The following is a 19,884-nucleotide window of genomic DNA, read 5'->3' as shown; positions in this document are numbered from 1 at the left end:
TGGAATCAGGAACCGACAAGGAATAAGATGAAAGTGTTTTTAAATTGATTTCGACAATTTAATTTTGATAATAATTTTTATATATTTAATTTTCAGAGCTTGTTTTTAATCCGAATATAACATATTTATATGTTTTTGGAATCAGCAAATGATGGAGAATAAGATAAACGTAAATTTGGATCGTTTTATAAATTTTTATTTTTTTTTACAATTTTCAGATTTTTAATGACCAAAGTCAGTAATTAATTTTTCAGCCACCACGCTGAAATGCAATACCGAAGTCCGGGCTTTGTCGAAGATTACTTGACCAAAATTTCAACTAATTTGGTTGAAAAATGAGGGCGTGACAGTGCCGCCTCAACTTTCACGAAAAGCCGGATATGACGTCATCAAAGACATTTATCAAAAAAATGAAAAAAAAGTATGGGGATTTCATACCCAGGAACTCTCATGTCAAATTTCATAAAGATCGGTCCAGTAGTTTAGTCTGAATCGCTCTACACACACACACAGACACACACACACACACGCACACACACACGCACATACACCACGACCCTCGTCTCGAAACACAGTTTGATGCTTGCCGAGATTGAACTGTTTGTACAGGGCTACGAGGTCTCTCTCTCTCTCTCTCTCTCTCTCTCTCTCTCTCTCTCTCTCTCTCTCTCTCTCTCTCTCTCTCTCTCTCTCTACCTCTCTCTCTCTCTCTACCTCTACCTCTCTCTCTCTCTCTCTCTCTCTCTTTCTCTCTCACTCTCTCTCACCTACTTAACAAATTTACATACACCACACACACACACACACACACACACACACACACACACACACACAACACGCACACAACTCCCCCCACACACACGCACACGCCCCCCCCCCCACCCGAACCCCTACCACCAACCCCACACACATACACACACACCACAAACACAGAGGAAAGAAACGATACGCATACTTGGTCCTCCCTTACCTGTCCGCCGTTGTGGTTGTGCCTCCTGTTGCTGAACCTGAAGTAGCCGCGCAGCCTGTCCTTGGCGGCGTTGGACATCCTCCAGGAGGCGAAGAGCACGGGGGTGGTGCAGGTGGACAGGTATGCGAACCAGCAGAAGGTGATGTAGGTGATGTCGTACGACTCCTCGTTGGTGTCGTTCTCGTGCACGAAGTAGGCCACGAGAATGAGGATGTTGATGGGGCACCAGCACATGGCGAAGACGGTCGTCATGGTGATGAGGTAGTTCTGCGTGCGCTTCTCCTTGGCCAGGTCCAGGTCGTCGTCCGAGTCCTGCGTGGAGCGCTCCGTGGCGGCGTACGAGCGGATGCGTACTGCCGAGTCCCGGCTGGCCCCGCCCGGGGACCCCTCCAACCCCGCTCCGCTCCCTCTCTCTCCTCCTCCTGATCCTCCACCTCCTCCTCCTCCGCTGTTGCCGTTTCGCAAGATGCCTCCTGATGACCTTTCTCCCCCTCCTCCCCCTGCTCCTTCCCCTCCCCCTCCTCCCGTGCTACCCCGGCTGCCCCTGCTGCAGCCGTCGCTGTGGGAGTGGGAGTGGGGATGGTGGTAGTGGCCGTGGTGGTGGTGAGAGTGGTGGTGGGAGTGGTGGTGGCCGCTGCCGTGGGTCTGCAGCGCGGAGATCTGATGGAGTTCCTCGCCCAGCCCGGCGGCAGAGCTGGCAGTGACCTCCAGGCGGGGGGAGGTGGCGGCGGCGGCGGCGGGGGGCCAGGCGCTGCTGGCCTTGTAGGCGTGGTCGATCAGCTCTCTAGCCGCGGCCGTGGCTGCCGTGCTGCCCGAGCGGTGCGAGTTGGGCGCCGCGAAGTGGATCGAGATGGTGGTGGCCTCGCGAGACTTCAGCTCCGCCGATATCCTGACGTAGAGAAAGGCGATGACGGCCAGCGGCATGACGTAGAGCGTGACGAAAAGAGCCCGGATGTACTCCTCGATGCGCACCTCCATGGCCACGTAGCAGATGCCCACGCCCTCGAAATCGTAGCCCAGCGTGGCGCCCAGGTCGATGTACTTGATGTAGATAGCGTAGGGCAGCACCGTACACACCGCCGCCACCCATACCGCGATCACGCACAGCCCGGCTGGCAGGCGCGACTTGAACGGGTGTACGATGAGTCGATACCTGTACAAAGACACAGGACATGAAGCTTTTGAGTGGCAGACAGGTTATATATCAGTTATGGGCAGAATTTTCCTGCGCAGAGTCAGCAACACACGGCGCACTGCATATTATTGATGCTGCGATAGGGATTATGACGAGTACTTGGCCTGTTTTCTTTTCACGCAACGTGTAGCGGGCTGGGATAATCTGCAGTGCGTCGTCTGTGCCGCTGACTCGGCGCAGGTATAGTCTGCCCCTTACGATAAACAGAGGGAAGTAAGCGTTATAATTAATGCATACGACATGTGAAATGGAGAAAGTGAGAGTTATGCGCAACCATTTTCCATTGTTGTTGTTGGGTGGAGCGGTTATCAGCATGACAGAGATAATGCACGCATTGTAGTCCCAAAACTAAATCGGGAAGAATCTGAAAACATTCCCTGCGTGTTGACTCGATGATGGAACTATCAGTATAAAGAACCATTCGTCACATGTCTGAAATGTAAAAGAAATCATATGACTTGTCAATCAGCTGGCATACAAAACCTATACCCCTGCTTTTTTTTTGACCAGCGAATAAGATGTAGATCTCGAACACAATACCTTTAGGTATCTGTATTAATCTGTTTGTATAAGTGTTTGTATACAGAAGTGTTAGTCCCACGACTGAAATGTCACCTTATTATAATAATAATAATGATAATATAAAGACAGACTCGTGAACGAGCATGAAGAATAACACTTTCCCTAGTTGTCTTTCCCAGAGAAAAAAGACATCTACAAAAATGTATAACTGAATGTCAAACAGACAGCGGATGTAATCCGAGAAGAGATGTAAAACGTGCATTTTGCGCAGGTGGTTTTTCTATTTTATTTTATTTTATTATTAATACATTCCGGTCGCCGAAGAGACCTTTTCGTACTCACTTTTTGCCATGACAACGTAATCTCTTAGCTTGTGACGTGTGGTGAGTGAGAGTGCGTATATGTAAGTTACAGCTCCGTCCATCCATGATATCGCGTGGTATTTTGTCGAGACTGGGTCAATGAATAATTATAATGACGTCAGTGACTTCATTATATTCATTCACCCCGTCGAGACAAAATACAACGCGATACCATGGATGATTCGGAGCTATATATATATTCGGAGTTGTAACGTATATGGCATGACCAAAGTAAGGAGATGTTGAAGAACTATATTTTGTGTCAGTCTTGGCAAGGCGCAATTTTAACACTACGCTGGAACGCTGACTGAGAAGAAGAAGAACACTACGCATGAAATAAACGTTAAAGGCACAGTAAGCCTCCCGTAAACCATCACAGATACGGTCAGGCTTTTACACACAGTACAAACACCCTTTCATTTAAACACTCACCGATTGAGAACATCCTAGGTGCCCTCCGTAAAGAGCGAACAATTTTCAAAGAATTTATTTTTGCGTGGTTTATCTTACCCCTGAGCCATCGTGAACCCGTGTGATCCAGTTTCCCCTTTTCACAATTTAGTCGTCAGTTAGTCATTTAAATGCGACTCGATGTGAGCTTATTTACAATAGCACGTTTTTATGCACGAAACAAACGGCTGTGGTTCACAAGAACTCTAGCGATGGCTTTTGACTGTTGAGAGGAACGGCCATATGCATAAACCGTCGGCTGCTACGACCCTTGCGTGACCCTGCTTCCGGGCTTTTCTTTTTTCAAACTTTCACAACTTCGAATTGTACTGATCTTGTCTTGATGAAAAAAGAATTCTTTTATGATTAAAGAATGTTTGTGTAACAAGCTGTCAATTTATTATTACAATTTTAAAAGTTAGGTCTAGCGCAAAAACGCACCACGGTCCAAAAACATTTTGAAAATCATCGATTCACGGCTATCGCCAGTTTACATCGATAGAATGAGACCCGAAGGGAAGTAACTCATGTTTGACCTGAGTTCAGGATGGGTCCAAAAAGTGTTCGAGACAATCTGCAAAATTAATTCTTTAAAAACTGCTCGATCTTTACGTAGGGCACCTAGGATGTTCCCGTTTGGTGAGCGTTCAAATGGAAGGGTGTATGTACAGTGTGTAAAAGCCTGACAGTATCTGTGGTGGTTTACAGGAGGCTTATTGTCCGGGCGTGATTTCCGGTATCATAACAGCCGTCCAGCACCAAAACGAGGCGCCATTGTTGTAGAGGAGCAAGTCCACGAAAATAAATTCTTTGAAAATTTCTCACGCTCGACAGAAAGCAGCCAGGATGTTCCCGTTCGGTGAGCGTTCAAATGGAAGTATGCTTGTACTGTATGTAGACGCTCGGGGAGCTCTGTGATGGTTTACGGGAGGCTTACTGTGCCTTTAAGTGATAACGTTGTGCGGGTGCTACCCACGTGCTGCAGCTGTAAATTTCGTTCAAGTTTTCCATTTACTTGTCACTGCAGCTGCGCAAGTTATTTTTCCTAGGTCAAGGCCGAACTTTAGGCCTACGGAGAAATATCGCTGGATATTTTCTCACTAGAATAACAGAGAAAGAAGGGAAGTCATGCTATATATGTATATGGGTGTATGTGTGTGTGTGTGTGTGTGTGTGTTTGTGTGTGTGTGTGTGTGTGTGTGTGTGTGTGTGTGTGTGGGGACGAAAATTTGGATCATCATCAATAAACATATTCCATATTCATCACTAAAACTTATGCGGAGATTGTTTTTAAATATCTGCCTATATATATATACATATATTTGTGTGTGTTTGTATTTGTGTGCGTGCGTGTGTGTGTGTGTGTGTGTGTGTGTGTGTTTGTGTGTGTGTTTATTTTTGATTACCTGAATAGAATTTAATCTGTTGCCAAGCTTTCTTTTGTATCATCTGCCCAGCATTCCCTCCCCTACCCCTTCCCTACTAAAGAGATTATTTTTTTTAGATCACCCAAATCACTTCCATTACCTTGCTCTACTTCTTCTTCTACCATCATCACCACTCCTCCTTCATATTCCTTCACCTACGATCACCTGAATCCCAAGCATGCTTTCACCATACTCCCCATTCGACCATCTGTACAAAACTCTCTCCATATCCCCCTTATCCTTAGACAGACCACTTGAACCACATTTATTCCATTGCTCCACTCTCCTTCCTACCATCTGCCCAGACCGCCAACCCCCCCTCCCCTTCCATCATCGCTCTCTTTCTACATCACTTGCTTTGCCCTACTCGCGTTTCTACTGCCACCTCCGCATCTCCTCCCCTCCCTATCCCCATTCCCAAATTCCCGACTTTTATCTTTTTTATTTCAATTCACACGTCTTCTTTTCCTTACACTTGAAATTTCGATCCTGGTTCAGCCCGAAAGAAGATGTCTGCAGGCAAGGAAATAGGGAAGGTGAACAGTAGGGGAACTAGGACTTAAAGGAATGACTGGCCTGTCAGTGGGAATCCTCTTTCTCTTGATGGCCCTGGCAGCCTAGAGTCAGAGGTAAATCAATGCTTTGACACGGTTTCCTTGAGGGTTGCACGTACAGATCGGAACCTGAAATGTGGGTCATGACTGATTTCACTTCAATGCTATTGACTAACTGAGACGTGTTTGTGCACACAGATTCGGTTGCTTATAAGAAAGCGGTTAGTTATACAATATGTGTGTATATGTGTGTGGAGGGGGAGGGGGGGTGACGAGGGAGGGGGTAAAATGTGTATCAGTGTGTGTGTGTGTGTTTGTGCGTGTGTGCGTGTGTGCGTGTGTGTGTGTTTATGTGTATCAGTGTGCGCGCGCGCCATCGGGTTGATATTTTTTTAAATCTTACTTTCATTTTGCTTGCGCACAAACGTACATGACGGGATAGGGCCATTCTGATAATCATCGGTCCACACTATCGCTCATGTCTCTCTGACAGGATGGATAATAACTACGCGGAGTAAAGGAGAAGAAGCGGAGCTAAAAGCTGAAATCTATCAAAACAAGAATACAGAGTTATCTCCCATATGTTTTTCGCTAATGCTTCTGATAACAGACGAAAGACGAAAGTGATTGCAGAATGACCGACGTCGACAGTGATCTCCGTTCTGTTCTTCACAGTTATGATAAAGACATCGTTCTAAGGTCAGAACAAGTCGAAATTTTGAGACTGCTGTGGGAAGGAGACCGTGATATTGTTGCATCACTCCCAACTGGTTACGGAAAAAGTATCGTCCGCTCCGTAGCCATTTTGTTATGATCACGTGACAAAGTTGATTATCACGTGACACTTTTGCCATATTTTAGAGTTGTTTGCACAGTAAATACATCCGCGAAAGATAGCTCGCTTGAAACTGTCTAACATAACAATTCCTTTGTAATTTAAAAGTTACACAACACCATGAAAAATCATTATCGACGATCGCGAATCTGCTTGTATCAATAGCACAGTACGAAAAGCTATAAATATGTTAAAAAAATCGATTTCTTCTCCAGAGGAAGAAAACAAAGGCATCCTGTCAGGGATAAATGAGACCCGAAGTTGACCTGAGTTCAGGATGGGGATAGGGCAGGATGAGATGGGGATGGGTCACTTTGCCGAGAGGTGTACGAGTGTGCCCCGTCAGACAGGCAGGCAGATTAAATAAAAACACACAGATCCACACAGTTACAACCATTTTTAAAAAGAATCCATCTTGTTTGCTCGTATGCACGCATCATCTCATTCAAATGCACAACACATTCCACTTGATCTTCATCAGCCCGTCGCGATATAACCTTGAACGGTTGAAAACGACGTTAAACACCAACTAAAGAAAGATCTTCATCAGCCATCAGTTCATTTCACTCCATCTTTTCTTGTCGTCTGCTCAGCCGCGTGCAGACTCGCTTATCGTTCCAGATACACGCGACTGCCTCCTTTCGAGTTTGCCAGCTCGTTTCGCACTTCCGCTATGCGCGATGGTAACCGGAAATGACACGAGGAGCGGTTCGATCCGGGGCTTCACGACTGACCGCCTCCATTTGCAACCCAATCAGACTGCGTAGGCTGCACACTCACAGAGATTAAAATCGTCACTGGCAAATCTGAACAGGTACCCAATAGACGGAGGGATGTTGCTAGGAATTCATTTTCTTCTTCAAATTGGCCAACATGAACATAAAGGTTTCGCCAACTGATTTTGGAAAGTTGTAGGGCACTCCTTAACGTAACGTTCCCCACATTGTCATTGTGCCGAAATCACGGTGACATTTTTTCTTTTTGTTTTTTAAACCTTGAAAGAACTTTCGGCGATTTTCCGACTGCTGACGCTAACACGGTATCGATGTGAATAAGACGGATCCGATTTGTATATTATCACAGGGAACTGTGGAAGACCTGTGCCGAACCTGCAAGTTCATACAATCAGCAGTCCTAAGATTAAAACGACACAACCATCGAACGCCGAAGAAGAAATATATCATCACAGATGTTGACACCAACACATACTGTAAAGCGAAGTTGGACCTGCTTGTCTCTAACATATTTATGCAATTTTTTGCCAATGACAGTTTTTAAAAACAACTTACGTTCAGCTAGTTGCCAACTGCTCTGTTGCAAAATCGGCTTCCTGTGTCGCAAAGATGCGACATTTGTGCCCACCCCTGTTAACACCGCCGCTCGGATCTGTACACCCTGTACTTGCATGTCCGGCTCATGTGAATAGTTCGTGGTCAAAAACCAGAGAGAAACCAATGATATCCAAAAGAAAAAACACATGCAAAAACGAACTACATGCTATGCACATACTGGTCATTTTTCTTATATTTTCAGACAAACTCGTTTGCCTGCTCGTACGGGTTGAAACGTGGCGCACACCAAAGTCCTTTCTCTTTTCTCGCGTTACAGGTTTGCTGGCACATTCGCGGTCGTGACATTAAGCACTCAAACGCTTTCGATTCTATGGCTGGTCTTCATGATTACTTTGATTTACCAATGGCTGCAGCAGACGACGAAGAAGGTAAAAAGGGGAGACAATGGGAGTAACTGCAGTGGGATTGGCTATATTCAGGTTGTCTGGGTCACAGTGGTGTCGAAGACATAAACAATGGCCCCCTGCTCGGTGATTTTAATGAAATTAGCAAACAACACCATAAGGAAACGATCGAATGCAGTGAAACTGAACGAACAATGGTCCACAGTGGAACTGAACGAACAATGGTACACAGTGAAACTGAACGAACAATGGTCCACAGTGAAACTGAACGAACAATGGTCCACAGTGAAACTGAACGAACAATGGTCCACAGTGAAACTGAACGAACAATGGTCCACAGTGAAACTGAACGAACAATGGTCCACAGTGAAACTGAACGAACAATGGTCCACAGTGAAACTGAACGAACAATGGTCCACAGTGAAACTGAACGAACAATGGTCCACAGTGAAACTGAACGAACAATGGTCCACAGTGAAACTGAACGAACAATGGTCCACAGTGAAACTGAACGAACAATGGTCCACAGTGAAACTGAACGAACAATGGTCCACAGTGGAACTGAACGAACAATGGTCCACAGTGGAACTGAACGAACAATGGTCCACAGTGAAACTGAACGAACAATCGTCCACAGTGAAACCCCCCTTAATTTTAAGACTCCCCAGTTTAAGACTACCTCCTTTTTAAGACCCTGTTTCCACAGCTTTTCTGTAACAGTTCATAACCTCTGTAAATTTACCCCCATTTTAAGACTACCTCCTTTTTAAGACTTGATTTATTTTTGAAGGTCGTAAAAGGGGGGTTCCACTGTATTCAGTCTGTGAGCTATCATACCAATGAGCACCAGTCAAAACTCGAAGCCAGCTGATTTTCAAGTGAAAGTGGTTTTAAATACAAGTCAGCCGACTGGTCCATGCAGAATGACAGTGTTTGATAACATACAGAAAGACACATAAACATACAATGCAGACAGTCGGGAAAACACACACACACACACGCACACATACCTGCACGCACACACACACACACACACACACACACACACACACTTACGCTTTATCCTACCCCCAACCCCCCCCCCCCCCCCGCACCCTCCAATCGCCCTACCCCGCCTGCCAAATATCGCTGACATTATTTACATATACCAGTGTCAGTCAAAACACATCAGAGTGTCCATCACACACTCAACACCCCCCCCCCCCCACCCACGCACCCAACAGCAGACCCTCCCTATCCTACTCCCTCCCCCCACCCTCTCCCACCCCACCTCTCAATCGACTTCCCAGCTCCTTACACATCACACAAAAATCGACGATCACGGGAGGTATTGACATGGTTTTGATCTTTGGCCCTGCGCGTCAAAAGATCTCCAATCGCAAACTCCATTCATCCCGCAATAGCGCTGCTCCGCCACTGCCTGGGCACGAAGAGAGCGCCGAGCGCGGCTGAAAATGTCAGCCTTTTGCTGATCGATAAACTGCTTTATTGCCCGTCCCTTATCCCTGAATTTAAGTAGGAGGGGGGGGGGGGGGTGGTGAGGGGAGGTGGGGGGATACTGTGAGTCGAGGGTGTGGGATTAAAGGGAAAGGGGTTCGTGGTGGTGGATGGTGGTGGTGGTGGTGGGGGGGGGGGGGGGGGTCGGAAGAGGTTTCTTGCTCTTCCCGTATCCCTACTTCTGGGGATTGGACGTAGAAGCGAGGAGGGGGCGGGGACGGGGTAGACATTGAGTCTATATATAACTCAGCTTTTATTCCCCCCTCTGCTTCTTTCTCTCTGTAAACTTGTAGGGCTAGTTATTTTTCGTTATTCCCCGCTCTGCTTCTTTACCTCTGTAAACTTGTAGAGCTAGTTATTTCTCGATAAACACCCAGCAACCAAACATATAACGAGCCAGCAACAGCCTGAATCCTCGATAGCGCAATGGGTTGAGAAGCTGTTCTGTGTCAGTACTACTTTTGCGACTAAAAAGTTTCGAACGCTCTAATAAAAACGTTTATTCCCCGCTCTGCTTCTTTACCTCTGTGAACTTGTAGAGCTACTTATTTTTTTGTAAACACCCAGCAACCAAACATATAACGAGCCAGCAACAGCCTGAATCCTCGATAGCGCAATGGGTTGAGAAGCTGTTCTGTGTCAGTACTACTTTTGCGACTAAAAAGTTCCGAACGCTCTAATAAAAAAGTATACATCTCTGGAGCAAACAATACAAACATACCGCATTTAAATTAACAACTACATGCTTGAACACATGAATCTCCATATAAAATCCATGAGTTCGGTTGTTTTCTGAATCTAGATCTGCCGTGCACAAACGTTAAACACAAGCAAATTCCCAAGGCAAGTAACTCTCATCCTTTGTCTACCGACAAGAGTAGTTCCCCTTTCAAATTTCTTTTCACTCCGTTTCTTCGACACCAGATTGCAATCCGACGGTGAGTTTTCAACAATATTTCATTTCATAAACAGATCACACGCAACCAAATGCACACATCTCATCAATTTAAAGAACATAAATCGGTTTCATACACTATTTTCCCCAGAAAACTGAACTTCATACAGTTTTTAGCGTTGGAACACGGGTGCAAAAGTTCGTCTGCTAGTCCCATTTGACGAAAGAACATTATCCTAAGCGATACCAAAACATGAACAGAACACACAATATCTGCCTTTACCGCCACAGCAGAATAACAACATAATTATCTGTTTACTTGATTTTAGTCCAAAACAGGGAAACTGACAAGAAGTGTTAACAGAATGGAATGATTTGCACGGAACTATACAACCGCGCATTGATCGATCGCCTTGCGCAGGTTGACTGGTTGAGTGAATAAAATTCGATCAAACGTTCGCACAAAAACCCCTCTTTTCTTTGAATAACTGAAGAAAGGAGGAATAAAGAGGTTACATACCTCGTCTCAGTGATTATCAAAAATAATGGTCTCAGTTCGCGGTCATGAAAAAGCTCGCTGAAGCTCGCATTTTTCATGATCCGCGAACTTCGACCATTATTTTTGATAATCACTAACCTCTACATACATGTACATGAAGTGGGGATAGGAAGGTGGAGGAGGAGGTGGGGTGGGGTGGAAACTGGGAGTCGAGTGTGTGGGATTGAGGAGGAAGGGGTTCTTGGTAGTGGTGTGTGGTGGGGGGGGGATTTGGAAAAGGTTTCTTGCCCTTCCCGTATACCTAATAGGTGGAGATTGGAAGTAGGAGAGCGGGTTTGGAGGGGGGGGGGGTGTGTAGCACTGAGTCTATATATTTACATCAGTATAACTTAACCATGTACATGAAGTGGGGATAGGAAGGGTGAGGGACAGGATTGCAGGAGGACGAGGGAAGGGGGGAGGGGGGGAGGGGGGGGGAGGAACTAGAAAGAAAGACGGTTGGAAAATGGGGCACTGTGTCTATATTTAACTCACTGAGTGGGGTGTAGAATCGGGCACAGACATGCCGCCGAAGACTGTTCGCCGAAAGTGCCATCAGACGATCGATCGATTAAACGTTGAAGCGCCTGCACACACGTACAACAACATGGGCGGTAAACGTGCCCCGCGACACAACCGTTCACGTGCGCGTACCCACAGGCAGAGACCGACCGATAGAAAGTCGCAGAAGCTAGCACGAAAATATCTATATGATGGCATCGTGTTTGCGCGCACTCAAAGACATACATACACACGCACCGCACGAACGCACACACAAAGGGGCGCACACACGAACAAACGGACAAACGGACGGACACACGGAATCACACACACACACACACACACACACACACACACACACACATACACTAGCGCACACACACACACACACACACACACACACACACACACACACACTAGCGCACACACACACCCACACACACACACACATACGCACACAACTCTCCCAGTTTCTCTGTATATCCTTTCACCTTCATGTTCACCAGGGCCGGACTAGGCGAAGAGGAGGGGGAGGGGGGGTTGCCAGTGGTGGCCCAGGGGGATGTCCCCCCTGGCGGCAGGGGCGGATCAGTTCATTTTATGACTGGTTTTTTTCAAAAGTATATTGTGAAGATATGGGTGTGAAGGCGCGAAGCGCCGAGCCGACGGCGCGAAGCGCCTAGCTTGCTAGGGGGGTCCGGGGGCATGCCCCCCCCGGAAAATTTTGAAAAAAAGGATGCAAAATGGTGCAATCTGGTGCATTCTGAGGATGATCATTACCAGTTTCAGCCAGCAGATTTTGTCACTGATTAATACCCCAAAAATTGAAACTCAATGTAAAATAAAGAAATGCATACCTCATTCAATATTTTTATTTTTTGGCTGGGGGGGGGGTCCGGAAACCCTACAACCCACCCCCCCCCCCCCTCGTTGTGGGGGTCAGGGGGCGAAGCCCCCTGAAGCTGACGGGTAGGTCATATTCTGAGATAGGAAAATGGTCGCTCCTTGCATGAAACGGCATAAAATAAGCAATAATAAAAAAAAAAATTAAATAAGTAAGGTACATGTTTAGGCTAGGGGGGGGGGGGGGTTGCGCAACCCCCATAACCCCCCCGGTAGTCCGGCCCTGTTCACCATGCTGCAATACCCCCTTAACACCACAGAGGTGGACGGAAACCAGTGCACGAACTTCTATTCCCATTTCGTGTTTACCGAAAAGGAGAGAACGTACTTCAGGAACGAATGTGCGTCGAGAAAAGAAGTTTTCCTAGCTCGGAAGAAAGCAGTTCGTCTCGAAAACGAAAGTAGTTCGCAACGTAGCTTCTTCTTCTTCTTCTTCATTCGTGGGCTCAGACTCCCTCATGTTTTCAGCACGAGTGGATTTTTACGTGTATGACCGTTTTTACCCCGCCATTCAGGCAGCCATACGCCGATTTCGGGAGAGGCATGCTGGGTATTTTCGTGTTTTTATAACCCACCGAACTCTGACATGGATTACAGGATCTTTTCCGTGCACACTTGGTCTTGTGCTTGCGTGTACACACGAAGGGGGTTAAGACACTAGCAGGTCTGTACATAAGTTGACCTGGGAGATCGGAAAAATCTCTACTCTTAACCCACCAGGCGGCAGCGACCGGGATTCGAACTCACGACCTCCCGATTAGGAGGCCGACGTCTTACCACCACGCCACTGTGCCCGTCCGCAACGTAGCGTTTACCTCTGAGTTACAAAAAGTGTCAGGGTTTGTGTTTTGAGGAGTGAGAAGAGGAGTTAGAAATAGACTCTTTTCCACAACAGTAAAACTCTCTCCAAGGTTTGACATGAAGCAAACAACTTTGACCGTTTCTTCTGAAACGCCATCATCCAGACCAAGGTTTCATCAAGTTGATGAAAGTGGTGCATCTGAAATGCCTTCGTCACTGAATATCTTCGGAATCGAAATATTTCGACCAAGGAATGCCATGTACTTTTATTTCCAAATATTACACGCCGAAGTGCGTCCGGAAAGGAGGCACTTGCCCCCAGCAAAGGTTGTCCAGGAAGAAAATAATTCTTCTCCGGAAAGAAAGTAGTTCGCCGCGCGTAGAACGTTGACCGAAAAAAGACCATCGATTCATATAACAACTGTTTGGATTTGTGCGCATGAATAAGATGAACAGGGAACAGAACGTCTACTTTGATTCCATACACGTTTTCTCTCCATCTCTTTAACACAAAAGAAAGGATTTTGACCTTTTCGTCTCAAACAAGATATTTCTGCCGCCTACGGACATCATTATGCAGCCAAAAAATCTGATTTGAAATGCTTGCGTCAGTGAATATCTTGAGAATCCAGATGTTTGCAGAGCAAACAGTCCATATACTTTTATGTCCATGTCCTGTTTGCCAAATTGCGTCCCGGAAAAATGAACATCGCGTTCGGAAAAGGTTTTCCTCTGAAGTCCGGAAAAAATAAATTTGTCTCCGGAAAGTGGGAATCTTGAATACATGAGACAGAGATTTAATTTGAGATCCGAGAATCAAAAGAAAGTAAGCGCTCTACATGCGGACATGTACACTGGAGTGAGAGAGAGTTATGCGGAACCTATCTCCTGGCATCTCTCTATCTCTTTGACACGAAAGAAAGGACTTTGACCTTTTCGTCTAAAACGAGATCTTTTAGGCGATAACTTCATCAAGACGCCAATGTGGTCGTGAATGTGCGTGCATGTGTGTGTGTGTGTGTGAGTGTGTGTGTGTGTGTGTGTGTGTGTGAGTGTGAGTGTGTGTGTGTGTGTGTGTGTGTGTGTGTGTGTGTGTGTGTGTGTGTGTGTGTGTGTGTGTGTGTGTGTGTGTGTGTGTGTGAGTGTACGGTCTGTCAATCTGTACAAGGGTGTGTGTCTGTTAATAAGTGTTTGCCTTTCTTTCTTTCTCTCTTTGCGTCTGCCTGACTGCCTGCCTGACTGCCTGCCTGTCTTGTACCTGTTCGCCTATTTACAACTGCATTGCAAGCATCGCCACAAAACAAAACACTAACAGAAAAAAGAAACAATCAACAAATACATCAACACAAATCGTCAACAAATTTCCCATAACGCCCTTAACAAAAGTCCTTAACCTGCAATAGTGCAAGAAAGTTCACACCCACTCAAGCTGATAAGGGGCTCCGCTCACATTATGTAACTTCAGCAGGACCGACGGCGCACTGCAGATTATCCCAGCCCGCTACACGTTGCATGAAAGGAAAACAGACCAAGTACTCGTCATAATCCCTATCGCGGCATCAATAATAGGCAGTGCGTCGTCTGTGCCGCTGAAACTGCGCAGGTTTTCTTTCTTTCTTTATTTGGTGTTTAACGTCGTTTTCAACCACGAAGGTTATATCGCGACGGGGAAAGGGGAAGATGGGATAGAGCCACTTGTCAATTGTTTCTTGTTCACAAAAGCACTAATCACAAGGGTAAAAGGAGAAACAGAATCCGTTAGTCGCCTCTTACGACATGCTGGGGAGCATCGGGTAAATGCTTCCCCCTAACCCGCGGGGGGTCTGCGCAGGTATATTCTGCCCATAACCGTTTAATCTCCACACGGGCATGCGAACGCCTGACCACTGCTCGGCAACAATGGTCATTAGCCTGCCATATATAATGCCTGATAATTTGTTTTCTTCTTTCCCACACTTATTTGTGTGTCTGTGCATGTGTTTCTACTTCTTTTTGTTTTTGTTTTTCTTTCGTGCTTGTCTTCAATTTACTTTTTTTTTTTTAAACAATTTTTATTCAAATAAATAACTACAATTAACAATATCTCATACAATGAATTAAATACAACTTATCGAGTACAGCAAGCTAACTTTTTTTTAACGTTTTGTTCTTCGAACACTCACACAAAAATGCTTCTTATCTGTAACTGCCTATTAAAAATACTTTCCAACGGTAAAAACGAATTTGTTTTTCTATATATATATATATCCCATGACCTCCCTTCTTTGTCTCTGTTACTTCAGTATGGGTATATATGTTGTATTTTTATAGCTCAATAAATACATCATGGACTCCAAAAAATATATGATAGTGCAGATTCCGATTTGGGCAAAGAACTACTTTCCTCCCGACCTTTGACCTCGCGCCGAACAATGTGACACATTTGTATGAAGTTCCAAAATCGTATTGCACGGCTCAGAAAACCATATCAGTTGCACGCAAAAATGAATCTCAGAACTGATCTGATGTATGGGATGCAATAAACAAACGTTTCCTTCATTATGAAAGCAATGCAGATCGAAAAAAACGAACATTCAACTTACAAGATACCCAGATGCTAGCAAACCAAACCAAAAACACGAGTACCCTCCCATCGTTAGCAGACGACTTTTGAGAGTCTGTCAGTAATGTGTTTGGTGTGCGTCTTCAGTTTCTCTGGCAGTGTCGGTGTGGGAACTGACAGAAGCTAGGGAGCACAGATAATAGAAGCCCTGTCACATAGACTAATCACACAATCAATACACATTTGGCTCATGTTTTAAATGACAGTTTCGAGTTTGTTAGTCAAACTCAAAGCAACAACACTGTCACTGGTGACATGCGTAGCGAGACCGAGAAGCGTCCTTACCTGGCACGGTTTGGCTTCGCTATCAAACATCGGCTGTTTCACGTGTTTTGCGAGCAAGTCTACTCTTTTGCCTGGCTCTGCAGTAAGTCCACATTGGCGATGAAGGTATCCAAGAACTTAACATGTGTGTATTTTTCCGTAATCCAGTCATATTCCTTCAAAATGCAATCAATCGGCGGTGACAGACGTGTCAGCAATTCGCGACTTCACCAAGTCGGTCCCGTTTTCCTCACACCCATACCAGTTTAGGTTCATTCATGCAAACACACTCGCAAAACAGTTTATCACGTAGGTACATTTCAAATAGGGAGCAAATGGTTAAATCTAAACCGGCCTACATATTTGTTCCCTAAAATTTGCTTCTCTGTCAATAAGCCTAATTGTATAATAACACGTTCGAGAAAAACAACGTGGAATCGATTCTGAATCGAGTAAGCCAAATGGGTCCCAAACCCGTTTCGCCCGTTCTGCCGACCTGAAACGCAAAACAAAAGAATTGTGCGCTTCAACTAAATTAATTTCTATACGACTTCATTACTTTCTTGCAACTTATGAACCTTTACTTAAAGCTTTTAAATGGTCTGAAAGTAGTGTTACCGCGTACTTATCGATGCACTCATTCGTTTTATTTTTTCAGCGACGGTCACTTAGTTTAAGGTTGCAAAAGGGCTAAGTCTCGCTGGCACCACTGTTTTACAGTCCACAGATCGCAACAGTGCCGCTAGTAGTCTACACTTTGTGTTTGGTGGTAGAATGGGATATACAGATTACAACACGAGTGGTTTTTTATATGGCTTGTATTTCAGTCAAGACCCAGCGGGAATATCAATCGAGAACCACTCGCCAGAGGCTCGTGTCTCCCGATGATATTCATCCGCTGGGTCTTGACTGAAATACAAGCCATATAAAAAACCACTCGTGTTGTAACCTATACATATACTAACGCACATCTTTCCGATTAAGATAATGTGGTTCAATTTATACATAGTTGCCTTTTGTCTCTGCCTCTCCGTGTCTGTCTTTGTCGGCGATGAGTTTTATGAGCATATCATCCCTATTGTCTCTGTCTGATGTTCTGTCTGCTTGGTCTGCGATCAACTGAGGTTTTCACAACACAATCATCGGCATTATGTTCTGCCGCTGCTTTGCCGCTGCTTTGCCGCTGCTTTGCCGCTGCTTTGCCGCTGCTTTGCTGCTGCTTTGCCGCTGCTTTGCCTCTGCTTTGCCGCTGCTTGCAATGAGTTTTCTCGAGCATGTCTTCTTTATTTTCTGCCTCTTCTTTTGGGTTTGTTTTTGTCCGCGATATATTTTTTATATCTGCGAGATTGTCTTTATTTTCTGTCTCTCCTTCAGTATCTTCTTTTACCTGCGATGGTGTTATGAGCGTGTCTCTCTAATTTCTGTCTGTGCTTGTCTTAAAGAGAGTATCTTCTTCATCTTCTGCCTGTGCGTTTATGTCTGTTTGTTTGTCTGTTTGTTCGTTCTGCAATGGCTTCCACGAGCATACTGTACGTCTGTGCTTGCGATGGCTTTCATGAACGTATTGTCTTGTTTTGTTTTTTGTTCTCCCCTTCTGCATCTGAAATTGTTTTTATCGATTTTAACGAACCGATCGTCTTTTTGTCTGTCTTTGCTTCTGTACCTGTTTCACATGCGGTAGTTGTTGCGAGCACAGCGCCTGACATCTCTGGCTCTGTTTCTCTTTCAGGTTTGTGTGCACTAGCGTTGCAGATTTATTTGAAAGAATGGATTTGTGCTCAAGTTTACAAGTACGACACACCATCAATGCAATTTCTAGAATAATTGTTTGTAACCGTCGGAGTTAATAGTTTTGATTTTTGAAATTATCTGATAGTTCGCATTGATGCATCAGTTCATTATTATGTCTGCTACGCGTATTGTAGCGGAAAAAGAAAGTTATGTGTTACATTTTGGACGGAGTGAATCGTTACGAAAAACCCAAACAAATAAAATAAGCAAAACAAGCAAAAGTTTACTACAAAGTCTTTCCTGCTCTTTAATTTTCTTCAATCAGTTATAACGAACCATCTGAATGTCAACCCCCGAGAAAGAGAATGCATTTACCTAGTGGGAAAGGGGAAGGGTGGTGTTTGAGGCAGGTGTGTGGGGGAGGGGGAAAGGGTGGAATGATGAGACGGGGTGTCGACCGCGAACGTCATTTTCAGCCATTGCATGAAAGACAAACACATATGATATTGTTTACACGAAATTGGGCCATGAGCTTGATAATTTATTCGAGTCGAGGTTAGTACCCAATATTGACGGGACTGTGTGATGATATCTTCTGCTATGGTCTGTTGAGACAGTGATATCAAAATCGAGACCGGAGGTCGAGATATTGATATCACTGTCGAAACAGACCAATAGCAGAAGATATCATCACACAGTCAGTCAATGTTAGATATATTGCTAATTCTCTGGACATGTTGTATTTACTGTAAAGAAATTACAAAAGTATTTGTCTCAGTTTTGGCTGTTCCATATCCCTCCCTCTGATTATTATTTCTTTTTGTTCACTCTTTTCTTGTACTTTTCAGTATTTTCAAATGTCTTTTCTTTCAAAAAGTCTTTAGTCACTTGCTCAACTAAATTCTGGGATCATTACATTTTCATATATATTTGTTTGTTTTTAAATTTAGGTGTTTTTGTTTTTGAAGTGGGGAAGCAATAAAGAGGTCGTCGATATCAAAACTGATATCGACGGAAATGTCGTCGATATCACTTTTGCACTGAGCTCAGTTTTGCCCAATTGACCAATGGAAATCCACGTAACATAATGAAATAGCAATATTACAGTATATGTATCTGACAACGACTGAAATATGTCGTGTCTATATGTAGCTACCCCCTCCCTCCCGCGCATTCAGGTAAATTCAACTAAGCTGCTGTTTGGACCACTCTTAGTCTCGATCAAAGGCAAAGTCCTTCCCCTCTAAACGATTCGGCTCACCATCTCATATTTGGCCAGGACTCTTCTACATGAAGTGGCTTTTAAGAAATGAATTCATCAAACCATTTCAACACTGAACAGGAAGCATGGATGTTTGTTTTTGTTTTTGTTTTGTTTGTAAGTGTCAACACGCAGGGATGGTCTTACCAAGTGTGAAATCTTGAACAGACCTGAGGCAGTGAGGCAGTGAGGCAGTGAGGCAGTGAGGCAGCGAGAAGAACTATTTCCACGGGAAGGACCGTACCTTGAAAGACCCAAGACTCAAGACTCGAGACTCAAGACTCAAGACTCAAGACTCGAGACTCGAGACTCGAGACTCGAGACTCAAGACTCAAAATGTTACTGTCCCAATAAAAACAAGGAAATTTGCCATGCAGTGTCAGGCGATCACAGACATAAAATACATCACATTTACTAAGAATTAAGGATTGCACTTAAAACTAACAACACTAAACCGTGTCACATTTACTAAGAATTTAGAGTTGCACTAAAACACATCGAAAAATCCTAAGCAGTCTCTCACGGCACACACACACACACACACACACACATACACACACACACACACACACACTCTCTCTCTCTCTCTCTCTCTCTCTCTCTCTCTCTCTCTCTCTCTCTCTCTCTTAAAAGTGACCCTTTCTAACTTTGTCGAGTGGTAGATTTGTACATGGATATAATAGGCATTGATACAACGAGAAATGGCCGCTTAATATGCGATGTTTTTTCTCGATAAAAACGTGGTTTATCCCGTGACCTGATTTTTCTACACAGCACGCTATTTATGTGTATATTTGCACAGCAGAAAAAGACATAACCACAAGCAACTGTGATCTCTGTCTGGTGAGACTGGAGACAGACAGACAAACTCTTGACACGT

General features: G+C 44.8%; 1 protein-coding gene across 1 annotated transcript in view; it reads right to left on the bottom strand.

Moving 5' to 3' along the window:
• Window positions 1-19,884, bottom strand: part of LOC138982354 (prolactin-releasing peptide receptor-like) — a 74,480-nt gene that overhangs the window by 879 nt on the left and 53,717 nt on the right. Inside the window, exons 2-3 of the mRNA XM_070355606.1 lie at window positions 1,676-2,123; window positions 971-1,357 (exon numbers count right to left, since the gene is read on the bottom strand). Of these exons, the coding sequence (XP_070211707.1) occupies window positions 971-1,357; window positions 1,676-2,123 (835 nt within the window). The remainder of the gene's footprint in view (window positions 1-970; window positions 1,358-1,675; window positions 2,124-19,884) is intronic.

The sequence above is a fragment of the Littorina saxatilis genome, linkage group LG12, assembly GCF_037325665.1.
Source record: "Littorina saxatilis isolate snail1 linkage group LG12, US_GU_Lsax_2.0, whole genome shotgun sequence".
NCBI lineage: Eukaryota > Metazoa > Mollusca > Gastropoda > Littorinimorpha > Littorinidae > Littorina > Littorina saxatilis.
Note: the sequence above shows the minus strand (reverse complement) of the source record. Positions and strands in the feature narration are given on the sequence as shown.